This window comes from Dendrobates tinctorius, unplaced genomic scaffold (genome assembly GCF_039654945.1).
Source record: "Dendrobates tinctorius isolate UK_male_01 unplaced genomic scaffold, ASM3965494v1 ptg000030l, whole genome shotgun sequence".
Taxonomy (NCBI): domain Eukaryota; kingdom Metazoa; phylum Chordata; class Amphibia; order Anura; family Dendrobatidae; genus Dendrobates; species Dendrobates tinctorius.
This window is the reverse complement of record NW_027361698.1, coordinates 5,912,359-5,928,519: the sequence shown is the minus strand read 5'-3', so window position 1 is coordinate 5,928,519 and position 16,161 is coordinate 5,912,359. Positions and strand designations below refer to the sequence as shown.

The 16,161-nt window shown below is 43.9% G+C and overlaps 1 protein-coding gene across 1 annotated transcript in view; it reads right to left on the bottom strand.

Moving 5' to 3' along the window:
- Positions 1–14,838, bottom strand: part of ARHGEF38 (Rho guanine nucleotide exchange factor 38) — a 181,762-nt gene extending 166,924 nt beyond the window's left edge. Inside the window, exon 1 of the mRNA XM_073571813.1 lies at positions 14,560–14,838. Within this exon, the coding sequence (XP_073427914.1) occupies positions 14,560–14,761 (202 nt within the window). The 5' untranslated portion in view covers positions 14,762–14,838. The remainder of the gene's footprint in view (positions 1–14,559) is intronic.
- Between the last annotated feature and the right edge of the window lie 1,323 nt (positions 14,839–16,161).

Here is a 16,161-nt window from a genome sequence, read left to right as displayed (position 1 = left end):
TCTCCCGCAGGCGAGAGCAAAACTTGACGGACGTTCCTTCTATGGGTAGGCAAGTCTGGGAAAAAGACAAGTATGTCATCCAGATATACCACCACACAGGAGTACAGAAGGTCTCGGAAAATATCATTCATGAACTCCTGGAACACTGCGGGAGCATTGCACAGGCCAAATGGCATCACCAGATATTCGTAGTGGCCGTCCCTGGTGCTAAAAGCCGTCTTCCATTCATCTCCAGAGCGAATACGGATGAGATTGTAGGCCCCACGGAAATCTAGTTTGGTGAAGATTCATGCTCCCCACAGCCGATCGAATAGCTCCGGAATGAGAGGGAGCGGGTATTTATTTTTGATGGTGATATCATTGAGACCCCGGTAATCGATGCAGGGACGGAGCGAGCCGTCCTTCTTCTTGACGAAGAAGAAGCCCGCTCCTGCCGGCGAAGACGATTTCCGAATAAAGCCTCTGGCCAAGTTCTCCTGGACGTACTCGGTCATGGCCTGTGATTCGAGAGGATTCAGAGAGGGTAAATTCGACCACGGGGTGGAGTAGAACCCTGAATGAGGTCGACTGGGCAGTCATAGGGACAATGCGGAGGCAAGCTCTCTGCTTCTTTCTTGTTAAAAACATCCACGAAGGACCAGTAGGCTGAAGGCAAGCTTGCAGGCACCGCAGGAGATAGAGAAGCTTTGACTGGCTGAATGGGAAGAAGGCACGTAGAGTGACAGGATTGACCCCATCGTAAAATGTCACCAACTCGCCAATCAAGTACGGGTTCGTGGGTTCTTAACCAAGGAAGGCCTAAGAGGAGTGTATGGGATAACGACGGCAGTACAAAGAAAGCGGTCTTCACCCGATGCAGGACTCCGATCTGTAGCTCCACCTCTTCGGTGACCAAAGTAACGGTCTCCCGCAGGGGAGCACCGTTGACCGAAGCTAACTGCTGAGGAGTCTCCAAGGATCTGACAGGTATCCTCAATCTTTTGACTGCCTCGAGCTGGATGAAGTTCCCGGCTGCTCCAGAATTTATATAGGCCACCTCGGAGGAGCGTCTGGAACTGAAATTCAGTAAGACCGAGAGGGTTAATGGTAGAGAGGTATTGCTAACACCTAGGGAGGCCTCTCTTGATGGCGCAGCTCAGCTGGCTTGAGGCGGTCCACCTGCATGGGCTCTGGAGTTGGAACTGCGGTGGAAAATCGCTAGCGGGGAGGACTGCATGTGGCTGGGGAAGACCAAGAAGGCCTTCTCTCCCTGGCAGCTTCGCGAGATCGCTACTGGAAGCGTAGATCGATACGCGTAGCCAGGGAAATTAGGTCCTCAAGGGACGTTAGTGTGTCTCGCCCTGCCAACTCGTCTTTGATTCTAGATGACAAGCCTCGCCAAAAAGCTCCTACCAGGGCCTCATTGTTCCATCCCAGTTCAGAGGACAACGTACAGAACTGGATGGCGTACTGGCCTACAGAGAGGGAACCCTGGCGGAGATTAAATAGGGAGGCCAGGCGACCCGGCTTGTCGAAGACTTTACGAAAAGTCTCTAGAAAAATAGCGACCTGGGTGACCAGAGGATCGTCTTGCTCCCACAGGGGGTTTACCCAGGCTAGCGCCTCCCCCTCCAAGTGGGATACCACAAAGGCCACTTTGGCTCGGTCGGTGGGGTACTGCTGCGGCAACAGCTCAAAGTGCAACTGGCACTGGTTAAGGAACCCCCGACATAATTTGGGATCCCCGCTATACCGCGGAGGTTTGGCCAAACGAGGTGACGGATGTGGGACAGGAGCCGGGACCGAGGCAGAGGTTTGGAGTGAGAGCAATCGGTTATCCACTGAAGCCATGTAGTTAAGAATGTGGGCTTGGGTGTCTCGCTGCTGGGCAAGCTCCTGCTGGAGGCTGGACAGCTGGGACGCGCTCCCCAGATCGGAGGCCTGTAAAGCCGAGAGACGAGACTCCATGGTTTTCAAAAAAGCCATGATCCGGGACTGATTCTCCCGTAGGATTGCTAGTTCCTTTTGGGCGGCTGAGGTACTGGTGGGGTCCATGGCCTGATCGTGCTGTGATGCTGTGATCACCCCCTATACAAGGATTGTTAGGGACAGGCCCATGGGAAACTACTCACCGCGGCAGCCGGTACCCGAGGAGGACAGAGGAGACACAGCTGGAGATGAGAGAGGCAGGCGGACGGACATGCAGGACCGGAACCACGGCAGACGGAGGGGACGGAGACACAGGCTAGCAGGACTGGAACACAGGGATGCGGACTGGAAGATTCAGGCAGGCACGGCAGGAACGATGAGACATGGGCTGGATGAAGACACAGGCTAGCAGGACTGGAACACAGGGACACAGACTGGAAGTGGACACGGGATGGCAGGCACTGGGAGAGACACAAAGGAGCAGTTTAAACAGGACAACCGAGATAGGGAGCAGAGTAACGCAGCAGGGAGAACTGTGAAGGCAGGCAGACAAGGGGCCAGGGTCACTAGCTACACATGAGTGACGATCAGGCAACGCCAGGGAGGAAGAGGTGGCCTGATAAGGGCAGGTGCAGAGGTGCTTCCGGGTCAGGACCTATAGTGAGCCGGGAAGAGAGGCTGGTCTCACAGGGGTGTGCACGTGCGTGGTGGGACCGGCCGCGCGCCTGACAGGAAGCAGAGGCAGGAGCGGGTGCAGGAGAAGGAGAGCGGACGGGAACGCGCTGGGCCCGGTGAGTATGACGGGGCACGGGTAGCGATGGTACGTGCGGCCGTGGGGCAGGCAGAGCAGGCAGCGACGTGACAATGGCTCTCACATAAATGGAAAAAGTTAACCCAAGAATTAAGCATATTGATGTGCAGCTCATTTTTCTGAGGAATGGTCAAGAACAAGGTCATTTGGACTTACAGTTATGTCCAAATGAGAACATGTCGGTGGATATTTTTGCAAACCCAATGACTGCAGAAAGAGACATTCAAGACTAATGAAGAGGCTAAACCTAATAGACAGCGCCTTGGTACTTGTGAAGTCATGCTGGCATATATAACAACTGCAGGCCTATGTTCTGAGGACTGTGTTGAGTAGACAACATACTGTATTGTATGACCTTGTAGGTTTGCTGGTGTTTTGAGTTTTCTTCCCTGTAATCCCCCATGTTGTAATGATGAAAATAATGGTTGCTGTATGCCCTAAGGGAAACATTTCATTGTCCCACAGTATCAGAGTGCTGGGGATTCTGCTGAAAGCTGAAATCTACAACAAAATGGACATCGGGCTTGATCCCTCGTCTCATTATATTCTAGTCTCATTTAGGCTTCGTGAACACTACCATCTGTAAGATGGTGCCCATAGAAAGAGCCCATAATATTCATACTGTGAAATATGAAACATGTATTTCCTCAGTTAGATTAGTGTTACATGAGTCCATATATCATGTTGTACTATTGAATGGCCAATGATTTTTTACAGTACTCATCTTTGTACTTTACCTAAAAGCAGAAGCACATTAGTACTGTCGTCATATCAAGACATCATGCAAATAGCTGTAAACAAGGAATGACTCATATCTTCATAAAATCCAGGTAATCGTCTACTAGAAGGGGATGGTGTACAGAAAATAAAAAGTTAAGCGTGATTGTGAAATTACTTAAAACAAGCACCATTAGTAAATGGGATTTAAAAAAACCCTTTTCAGCTTTTTTGGAAGATTCATTAAATAGCCCAGTTTTAAGGCTTCAAACATTTTGGACCAGCAACACAATAAGATTTGCTACTAAAAATATGTGAAGATCTTTGGTAAATATATCTGCTGCAGTCAAAGTTGCATCCAAAATGCAGCAGTAGGGCAATTAAAAAGTTATTTTTAAAAAATGTCTCCTATTCATGTAATAGAGCAATAATGCATCCAAGTCAAATGCTAGTATGCCCAGCAACACCAAGATTAGGATTTGAGAACCCAAAGATCAGGGCTCTGTCACCCCACTTGAATAGCCTCCGGTCCATTAATTCTCTATGAGACTAGCCAAACGCAGCACTCAACAGTCCCATGGACAATTAATGGATTGAAGGTCTAAGGCTAGTTTCACACTTGCTTTTTTTTGCAGCGCGTTTTTCCCGCAAAAAAACGCATTGAAAAAACGCATACAAAAGCATACAACTGCTGCGTTTTTTTTCAAGCATTTTTATGAGCATGCATGAAAAAAACGCAGCGTTTTTATGCTTTTGTATGCGTTTTTAGTGCGTTTTTACCGCGTTTGCGTTTTTTTCCAACATTTTTAGGTGGCCCCTCACACTAACCCAAACCATGACTTTACTAACCCTAACCCTGACCCTAACCCTAACCCTGACCCTAACCCTAACCCTAACCCTGACCCTAACCCTTAACCAAATCATACTTAACCCTAACCCAAACCCTAAACCCTAACTAACCCTAACCCTAACCCTGACCCTAACCCTAACCCTGACCCTAACCCTAACCCTAACCCTGACCCTAACCCTAACCCTGACCCTAACCCTTAACAAAACCATACTTAACCCTAACCCTGACCCTAACCCTAACCCTAACCCTAACCCTGACCCTAACCCTTAACCAAACCATACTTAACCCTAATCCTGACCCTAACCCTGACCCTAACCCTAACCCTAACCCTAACCCTGACCCTAACCCTTAACAAAACCATACTTAACCCTAATCCTGACCCTAACCCTGACCCTAATCCTTAACAAAACCATACTTAACCCTAACCCTGACCCTAACCCTAACCCTGACCCTAACCCTAACACTGACCCTAACCCTAACCCTAACCCTGACCCTAACCCTTAACCAAACCATACTTAACCCTAATCCTGACCCTAACCCTGACCCTAATCCTTAACAAAACCATACTTAACCCTAACCCTGACCCTAACCCTAACCCTGACCCTAACCCTAACCCTAACCCTGACCCTAACCCTTAACCAAACCATACTTAACCCTAATCCTGACCCTAACCCTGACCCTAACCCTTAACCAAACCATACTTAACCCTAACCCTGACCCAAACCCCAACCCTAACCCTGACCCTGACCCTAACCCTAACCCTAAACCCCCTTAACTAACCCTAACTCTAACCCAAACCCCTAAATTCCATGGTTAAAAAAAAAAACGCATATGCAAAAAAACGATACATGAGCATGCCAGTGCGCACATATGCGCATCCATAGGCTATAATGGCCATTTTTAGCGCAAAACGTGCGCATATGTGCGCATGCGCTTTTTTGCAGGGCCAAAAAATGCAACATGCTGCGTCTGGAAAATACAAACGCACACCCCAAAAAAACGCAGCGCATGAAAATCGCATACATGCGCTTACAAGCGCGCAGGTATGCGCACCCATGTTAAATATAGGGGAAAAAACGCATGCGCACATATGGGTTTTTTTCCAGCGCTAAAAAACGCAAATGTGAAACCAGCCTTACATGTGCACTTCCATCAATTTTTGTGACGGGGCCCTGTTTTTGGGGTTGTAAAGATCTTATCTCAGTACTGCTGGGGGAGGGTCACCATCCGCAGGACTCCTAGCGGACAGCAAGTTATCCCCTAACCATGGAGACGTGATACCTTGATTTTTTAAAATAACCATTTAATGTTTCTAGAATAATACATCTAGGATGATAACGAGAATCCTGTGTATTTGAAAAATGCTATAAAAACGGGTGACAAAATTGTGGCAAATAAGAGACTATTAATACAAACCTTTTAAAAAATGGCTATTTTTTGCGACAATGCTTGTGAATTAACATGTGGGTCTGGGGGGGTAAAGTTTCTCCTTGTGAATTGTACTAAGCCATTGTAAGGAGACTTATAGGCTATGCAATGCTCCTATGGGAATTTAAATATGCAAATATCCTCTTTAGAAGGTCTCTGGCAATGTAAAAATCCTAAAAGTCAATATTGACCCTTTAACGAGCCTTGACATATGACTTAGGATATGAAGCCAAACCAGGGTCGATAGTAACTTTTAGGCTGTGCTCACACACAACGTTTTTTTAGCGGTATTTTTAGCGGTTTTGCCAATAAAACCGCTACAAATAAGCTTCCCATTAATTTCTATGCATTTTGCACTTTTTGTGCATATTGATGCGTTTTTTACCACGAAAAAAACGCGACAGAAACGCGTGGGAAAACGCACAGACAAAAAAGGAGCGGTTTCTGGGAAGGGAGTCAGGTTTTTGAGCAGAAATTTTCTGCTACGTGTGCACTTAGCCTTAGAATTGCCACATCCAATAGATGACACCAGAGATCTAGTCCTCTTCCTTCTTAAGGGGCTATTTACATATTTAAATTCCCAGAGGAGCATTGCATGGCCTATAAGTCTCCTTATGCCAGATTGATACTTTCTGCAAGGAGAAACGTTCTTGCTTAGACCGACAGTCAGAGGCCTCTCACCTACCCAAATCAGATCTATTTTGCACTGAAGAGGGGCAATACCCTGAAATACGTGTCTGCAAATGGAGTTTTTATCGTAAGTCATGTGGCAAGGCTCAGTATTGACTTTTAAAATTGCTATATCCAGTAGGTAACACTAGAAATCAAGTTCTCTTCTGTCTGGAGAGGCTATTTGCCAATGGGAAATAATATCTAATTTTTGTAGCACTTACATAAATTTATTTTAGACCTCATGCACATATGTAACACAGTATCCATATTCACAGGTCTATGTAGCAAATCTGTGTGCCTTCATGTGGAAGGATTTTTAGGTTTTCCATCTTGACATACATAAAAAGACTTTGTTCCATTGCATGTTATATTATGAAGGTATTGTTTCCTTGAAGTTGGTACCTCACAAAGGCTCTATATGGTAAATGTGCCTGCTGCTCATTTCAAAAGGCTCTGTCACATGCATAAGACCTTTTAAGGCTGATCCCATCAGAACCGAGGGGTTTGGAAGACTTTTATCTAATGTGTATGGAGTCTTTTAGTGTATGTATTATCTTGATCATGAATAGAGGTAAGCAGAAGAGCCCACCAGTGATTTGCAAAACTTTGTATCATTTTCAATTGACTGTAATCTTTAGGTACAGTATCACAGATTGGGCGCATCAACTGAGAAGAACATTTGTTTCTTAAACCACCTGGAAACCAAATCCCCAATTCCCAAGCCAATTTGTTGCGTGCTCGGAAAAATCAATTAATTTTCAAGCTCCTTAGCCACAGAAGAAATGAGCAAGAAGAATCATCACAGAATTCTAAGCGCATAAAGTATTGTTTAGGAAAAACTCTCAAATGTAGACATGAAGAGGAAAGAGGACAACGGTTAGCAATAATGTACGGGCAAAGCGGTCAGAGTGACCATATAACCTTTGTCCTTACCGGATCTGTTACCAATGAATGCCTTACAGGCTTTATAGGTGTAAGCGCAGTTTGACATCTTTATTGGACGGCCATATGCCAGCAAATGTACATCTTGTTCTATGCGTAGTGCAGCCTGCTCTTTCAGTTATGTCTATATCCAAGAGAGTGTATATCAGTAACACGTCATACAACATACATAAATATCTAAAAAGGTTGATAAGTAAAGGAATCAATCCCAGAAAGTGAAAGGTTTTTATGTTAGTGAACAGGTTTGAAGCATGTTCTACTAGGTTGTATCTAAAATGGCCTTGAGGCCTTAAACCATAGTAAAGAGTGTATGCATACTGGGACCAATTGATGGGTGTGTAAGACATGCATAAAATAACCTTTTACTCATTACATAGAAAAAGAACTCATTCATGAGAGAAAATGTTAGGAAAAACCGGTTGTCATCAACAGTAGGTCATGAAGTGTGAAGTATTTCGTCCAACTATCATTTGCAACTTTTGTTTGCTAAAAAATATGATCTGTCAAGTTGGAAAATGTTGGTTGTAGTTGGCCGACATGATCGGCAAAATCGGACTAGTGTTTGCCACTATGTTTGATCAGCCACTTAAGTTCACATGTTGCAGACATGGCACTTTTTTTGTCACAACATTTTTGCACAGTAAAAGAAGGCATTGAGGTGGCAACATGGATAATGCTAGTGCAATTTTGACGCTGTTATGATGCTGGTCAAAAGGCGCATGCCTACATATGGCTTCTGCATAAAGAAATATGCTTCCCGCTGCTTTTTTTTACTGAATGTTATTTAGCAATGTGATTATTAAAGTGTTCCATGTTCTCCTTTATAATGGCCACATTAGGGACTGTATGTTTATGCACTTCATCTTAGTTCGGTCTTGCTCCACTCTGTTCCCCTGTTGCCATCACCGCTTTTTGTGCTACACATTAGGTTTTACAAGTTGCCAAATGTGTCACAGTGAGATCATCTTTCCTGGCCTCTCAAGACCCAGTTGAACACACCCATGTCTGAGTGGTAAGACGGTACTGTGTTCACAAACCGTTTGTTTGGATTCTGTCAATATCCAGCTTCTAATCTAGCTACTATTTCCTTCGACTTCTGTGATTCTGGAACTAGCCCCAACAACTCCATAAGCCCAGCTGATTAATCCATCATCTGCAGTAAGAACTACGAACTGACGTTTAAAGACTAATCACTACACTATTTATATTTGTTATGTCTGGTGAGATCCAGAAACCTTCTGAACTGCTGGTTAAAGGGAATCTGTCACCATCTTTAATCTGAGAGCACCATGATGTAGTGGAAGAGATCCTGATTACAACTATGTGTCACTTGTTGGGCTGTGTTTTGCCGATACAGCACAATCAGTGTTTACTATACAGGACAACTGGCCTCATGCCTCCTGGTCCAACCATACCCCCAGGACTGATTAGCAGCTTTTTTCACTATACAATTTACACAAAAAGCTGTAGAGGTAGGGTTATATACAACTCCACATCTGAGCACACTGTAACTACCTCATGCTGCTGTCAGATTACATAAAAAAAAATCTGCTGGCATTTTCTCTTTAACACTCTGATAGTTCTCTGCAGGATAACTCATCATTACAAACTTTATTCAAGATGGTTCACCTAAATTGATTCTACCACGTACATCTATGTGCTACTTCTGACCTGCCATTACCTGATCATCTGTCGTCTTGGTTCCGTGGCTTCCGGCGTGTCCAGCTTTATGTGCTTATCTGCCACCCATCATGACCAGTTTATTTGGTCATACATGTTCCATGTGCCTTCCAGCCTGCCGGTCAATGCCCTGGGTTAGTGTGTCCACCCTGACCTGTGGCTTCATGAATCCACCTCACCAGATGACCCTACAAATATGTAGTAGTAATGTGCATGTGTGCGGTGGTATGGGGATCTCGATATCAGTAATATGTTTTAAACTAGAACTCAGGTCCTTGTTAAATGGGTGTTGGAATATTTTTGGTTGCTGTGGGCAATACCACTTGCACTACTCATAATTGCACTGTTTTCACATTGTAAAGTAGTTATGGTGAAGGTTACACTTATATTACAGCCGGCTTGGAATGACACATTGGTGACAGAAATCAGATCTATCATTATCTAAGCAGCCGGAGGAAGTTTAGTACTTCTATTGTTCGCCCGTTGAACTAGTTTCCAGAGTCAGAAGCGCTCTCTTGTCATTGCGTGTTATGTCCTCTCCTTGGATCTGTTACTAAGCAAGAAATAGTCTTGTCGTGAGCTATGCGCCGAGCAGTGACACACACCATGAGCCGGTGTCTTACGGCGTGGAAGTTTATTGCACTCTGCTACATACTGCTCACAGCCTGGAGCAATGAATCTCAACCACTGTGTCTGTGAGACTCCGACACTCATCACCACTAGGAACCAACTGTCCCCGAAATAATAATCAGTCACCGTGACTTATATGCAACAACCCTCCCACCGTTGCATACAAGACAAGAAGGAGCGCAGCACCTCTCACCAATCTTTTTCACCAAGGTAAACAACGTTTCACCAAAATTACAATAATCGCTCTCGACCAAGATCCACATTGTAAGTTTGGTAAAAACAGTTTTCTCTACAAAACAGCAAAATAGCAAAAGTTTAAGGGGTTAATTGCACATTACAGTTGCACAATGAGGGCGATTGAATGAATTAAAGGGTTTGTGAACACCCCAAAATCATTTATCTGGGGGGGCAGCAGCGTAAATGCTCATTCATCATTCTACATTTATTCAAGTGATTCTTGGCTTTGGCAGAAAAAAATGGGCTCAGGCCAATCTAGACAAACCTGTTACGATATGTTCCCATGTTGCCTATTTCCTGCTCCTCATTCAGTGCTCGCTAAGTCGATGAGATTTCAACAAAGCTCTTGTACACAGTGCGGATATTTTCTGCATGGAAACTGAGATTATTAAATCTCATGTCAATTCTTAGTGCAGATTCACCCTCTACAATAAGATAGTACTCGGCCCACTGTTATTCCATGGGGCAGTGCACACGTCCAATTATTTCTTCATGAGAATTCGACATGAGAAAACAATGGCAGAATGCTGCAAGTTGCAGCGAGAATTGGATCGCACACACCCATATGAGCCTATGAGTGCGTTTGAAACATTGCACTGCACTCGGATGTCACCCAATTGCAGTGATTCCCACAGACGGCGGCAATGTAGAAGGAGAAATTACTTTCTCCATCTCCTCTGCTCCTGTGCTCTGATTCTCAAATGCAAGAGGATTGGAGCACATTACATTGATACTCGGCTCCGTTCGCAGGAGAGCTGGAGCAGAGTGTCATTAGTATATCGCATCAGATGCTACAGACTAGTGTGACTTCAGCCTAAAAATAATAAAATTATGCTGCAAATAAATTGCAGATATTCTGTGGAAAAATCTTCATCAAACATACATCATTTAAAGGGGTTGTCCGTTCATAAGCTACAAGTCTGCAGTCACTCTATGTGACTGCAAACTTGAGAATTCTCACATCACGCGCACTGAGGATTCTCAGGCGCTGTAAACGGCGGGCGCGTGACCACAAGTATGCGATTTACATACATGCAGTTACATGCAGACAAGACGTGCAGAGCCTCGCTCAGTGCAAATGTGTATTGAGTGAGGCCAAACACGTCTAGTACGAATGTGGTGCAAATTGCATATTTGCGGTCACATGATGGCTCGCTACCAGAAAACCTCCCCAGCACGCAGTGAGGATTCACAAATCTGCAGTCACATAGACTAACTGAAGACTTGTACCCCAAGGCCGGGCAACCCCTTTAGACATAGCATAAATTCCGCACAAAGAATTGAGATGCTCAGGATTCTAAAATCTGCAATTTTCAATTTCTGCACAGAAATTTTCAGCAACATATAGATGGCCTTTGTTGGCATTTCATCTACACTGCATAATTTTGGAACGAACATAGGTGAGGAAATTCTGCAACAAATAAACTACATGTGAACCTACCCCAAGGTGAGTTTCCACGTAGCGAAAACACATCGGAATTTTTGTCTCATATTTGCTTTAGGAATATGCTTTATTTTACAGAGCTAGCATTGCATGAGAATTTAAGAAATATCATGCACGCACTTAAAAAAATATCTGCAGCATAGACTGCAAAGCCGCAGCACTTCAATTTGTGCTACTGATGTAGGGGCATCTTCCCTGTACCAATAATACCCGCAGAGGTCAATGCCAGCGCAGATATGGCTGCAGGTCTGCAGTGGAGGTGTAACTTAGGAATTTACTCTTAAAATATGTTCACAAGTTGCATTTTCGCTTCAGATTTACAACTTCATCTAGGGGTCATCCCCAGATGAAGCAGTTAATATGAAACGCGCGGTAGGAGAGGATAGGTTGCTGAATAATAAGGGTTTTTCATGGTGATACTTGTGATTTATCTCCTGCTGATGTGTGTTATACTTGCACTATACTGTCCATTTTACTGGGGACTGTCGTTCTAGGTCTATTAGTACATTGTGATATGTTTAAGGGCCATTGTCACTTACTATATCTTATAGTGCCAATTCATTGATGTGTTTACCCCAGAATTCTGGAATAAAACACCTTAGTAAGTCCCAATATATTGGAACAACTTCAAAAATATTGCAACTTTTGTTGTTTTCACACCAGTCGCAGACAGCTATGTGAGAGGATGGGCACGGCACGGGTGGGACAGGGTGTGGCTAAACCCGCCAGACTAATTCATGAAAAGTTAGGTCACATTAGCGCCATAACTTACACCAAAACGGTCCCTGACATGTCAGAAGTGTACTCCCTGACTGGGGTACATTCCTGCTGGAGGCACAAAACCTTGTAAGATGCGCCTAATTCATAAAGTGGTGTGTGCATTGTAATGATTTAGGGGCACCTTACTACAGCGGCCCCGTCTATTTAGACCGCCACACACAACACCCGTCCTCTTAATGAATCGGGGCCTGTTTGTTTGAACTACGCTCTCGCTATGCAAGGAGCCAACATTCCCACTTTTCGTCTGGATCTTTTTCTGATATTGACTTTCGGGTCTCTGATTTATATGCAATTTTTTTTATTATTTTATTATCTTATTATGTTTTGAGTTATTTTAAATGAATAAAGTCATGATTTTATTATTAAGTCTTGCACTAATCAAGTCTTCTGGGTATCTGCAATGTTTTCTGTGCTAGTTCTAACACCTTTTCCATTTGACTACTTGTTGACTAGTGCTCTATAGGCGCATGTCCAGTCATTAATGTACAATGGCTGCTTGGCGTATAACTTGGGAGATCTTCCTGCCATAAAAACTGAATATATATCACAAATATGTTATGAAATTAACTTTGGAATTGCATTAACTTTGTTTTTTTGTCTTTCTTTTTCTGTTGCATTAGTTTTTGCTGTTTTCACTGCCAGCAGTGCAGCAGCAATGATAAAGTGCATCATATAATTGCTGCAGGGAAAATGTGTGAAAGCCAACAGCTTCCTCTAGCAATACCTCCAGGAGCCTCCAGGAGACAGGACAGACCCCTGGGGATCAGCTCATGTGACAACCCTTTTAATGACAAAGCACTTTTACCATAGAATAAGGAATTCTACTACTGGAACCGGAATGTTTATAACATTATATACAATTAATATAGTAATAGTTTAATAATGTATAAGTAAAAAGCAAAAGATTAAGCTAAAGTGCATCCCATACTATGGGAACTGGCGTGTTGTAAGCTTTTAGCATTGAAGATCATTGACGAACACTTCTAGCAGCATCTTGTCCGTCACCAGACACAGCATCCTTAAAGGGATCTTCTCAAGATGTATCTTGTGGAGCGCAGCACTCCCCGACTTAGTGCTTTGACAGGGAGCGGTGTACCTTGAAGGTTGACAGTTCATTCCGACAGCATGTTTGCGCCTTTGGTCCAAAGTTAGCGCTCTCTCAAGCTGTTAGCAATGGCAGCTTTGCCTATGAGAGGCGCCGGAGAGCTGAAGGTGGTCGGATTCGGTCAGCTTCAGAGCGGCACGAGCAAGCTTCATGCCTTCTAGTGGCATGGGCTCCCTGCCTGGGTAACTGGCCGCTCTGAGGTTAATGTACACTAGAGTATTACAAATTTCTGAGAACGGAGAAGATTTTTCCCAAGACATACTTTGCAAAGTTGCTTGATTTTACAAGCACTTAGCAATTTTATCCTTTTCTGAACATGATACAACCCCTTTAAACATTACACATAACTGTAAGAAGCCTGTAATTAATACAATTTGGTTACGCCATCAATATGGCATTACCTGCTTGTAAAGATTAATGATTCCAAACAAAATAAAAGTAGGCAAACAGCAAGAGGCTGTAGAAATTCAACACAATGGCCTAAGACACAAAAGTTTGGACACCCCCACTGTGTGCATTCCAACAACAGACAGGCACATCCATCCATCCCCTCTGCAGTCATGGACGTTTTGGATAATGCCTTTGCAACACATTTATCATGGCTGACTCCTATGTGCTTTATAGTCCTAGGAAATAATGAAGGCAACATATTTATCCTCGCTTTACCAATATTAGTTACATGCATTGGTCCAGCATTCAAATTATAGCAATAAATAGTTAATCTGCCCATTCTGAGCATTCACAGAGGGAGCAGAGCTGACTTCATCATTCATTATTTGTGGATCGAGATAACTCTCCAGATAGCGCAGCAGGTGTACCTGCAATAAAGCCCTGATGTCTCCACAGATACAGTATGTGACAAACACCAGCATGTGCAGAAATACGGGAGATTTCTCATGAGCCTTTACTTTCTTAAAAGGCCTGTAAGATAAATACATTGAGAAGCATAAGGCGGCATTCACACTACGTTCTGTACTGTCTATTTGACTTGCGCAAGAAATAGCTCCTGGCGTATATATGGCAAATGTAACTTTCTGACAGAGGTCAAAAGGGTGTCCTTTCGGCCCCCATCTTGTTGGTATTGTATATTTTTCTTTTTTTAGCTCTATGGTCTACCGGTCAATGCATTCAGTAAAAATAGAAAAAAAATATATCCCGCGGAATCTTCTGCAATGGATGCCAACGTATGCAATAGTGGCATTTATCAGAGATATATTTATAATAGATGCCAACTTACGCATACCTCGAGAGCTCCTCCTGACCTATACCTCCAAGAACATTTTTACACATCAAATTGTATCTTCTCTGTATTACGTAGAGTTGGCGACTTTTGCAGCACATTGTGTCACCCTTACCTTTAAGCTTCTGGTTGTACTCTGTCCTGTCAGATTGAGTCCTTCGCAATGTGCCTGTATTTCCAAGGTCCTCATTCACAACATGTTCCACAATTGTATCCGTCTTCCGCCTCTCTAACATGTACAGCCTGCTCTTCAGAAAAGTCAAGTTCTTCTTCTTGAACCCCCCGCTGTCTTTCCCATTGGGGTCCATGGTGTCCATGGTCAGTCATGTACAATGCACAGTTTTATTTTAGCAGCCCCAGTATGCAGCAATGGAATGAGTCAGCGCTGCCAGAGATCAGCTGTACCAGTGCTAGTAACCTGTCTGAAGCAGACACCTGTACAGCTCCTAGCTCCACCCCAATGAAGTCATGGTGCTGTCTACCTGAGGGCTTGTCACCTGAGAGCCTAGCACTACTAGCAGGCAAAGCAGCCCTGCCTGCTTCCTACCCTGGCAAAACTTAGGCTCCTAAGGCAGAGGTGTGTGCTGTCTTCCCTTAACTCCGTCACCCTGTAATGAAGCCTGGGATGATTACACATTACTTGGCCTTAGAGCTCTGAGGGGAATCCAACCTCTGCATTCATTGCTTTCATTGTCCTTCCTCTATTGTGCCAGCTATTCAGGACAAACACAGAAGCAGCTTCTTCAGAATGCATGCTAATACAGAGACCCTTATTACACCCCAGGAGAGGGATACATGTATTTTATTTGGGTCTACAGCTTACTAGGAGAGTTCTTTACTTGTGCATTGTATGGTAATACAGGTATCTGCACCTTGCTAGGTAATGAGTACGTTATCTCTTGTAACTTACTCCAGTTTCCTTTACTGATGAAAGGATTGCTAAGTAGTAAAGCTAACAAACCAAGCCCTGTCACAACCCCCACTCATCATTCTCCTTCCGCGTAAGGCGCCCTTAATGTCATTCTTGAGACATTGTCTAGGCTCCAAAAAAAGTCACTTGGCTTTCCCTCTAGTGTCCTGCATGCGACTCCTTGGTGCATATTGATAATACAGTATAATCTGACATAATAGTATGATTTACTTTGAATGCTTAATTGTAAAGTGCTGCAGAATATGTTGGCGCTATATAAATAAAATTATTATTATTTATTAATGCTATATTGGTTGTGAAAAAGTTGGTGGCATTTTTGAGATATGTAGCACTGTGCAGTTCCATGAAGACCATTTCTGGCCACTGATTGGTGCCAGTTCTGAGCTGATGGCACTGCTGGGCATCTTGTAATTTTAGAAGGAAGTAAGCATGATACGTCTGTCATCTGCTGAACTAAGTTTCCTTGGCTGAAGACCACTGCATGAACAATCCTCAACTTTGCAATTTTTTTATTTTTCTTCAAAAGAATTTCAACAGCACCTCTTGAAACCCCTGTCTGCTTCAAAACCTTTGCCTGGGAGAAGCCTTGCTGATGCAGTATAACTGCCTTGTGTCTTGTTGATGTGATCTGTCTTGTCATACTATGTGACTTGTGACATGAAATGGTCTTCCATTACCACACCTTATGCGGCAGTTTGAGTGTTCCTCACCCAGTTTTACTCTTCCTACACAGCTATTTCTGCTTCAGTTTATGACTTTTTCAAAAATATATGAGCATAATGATTA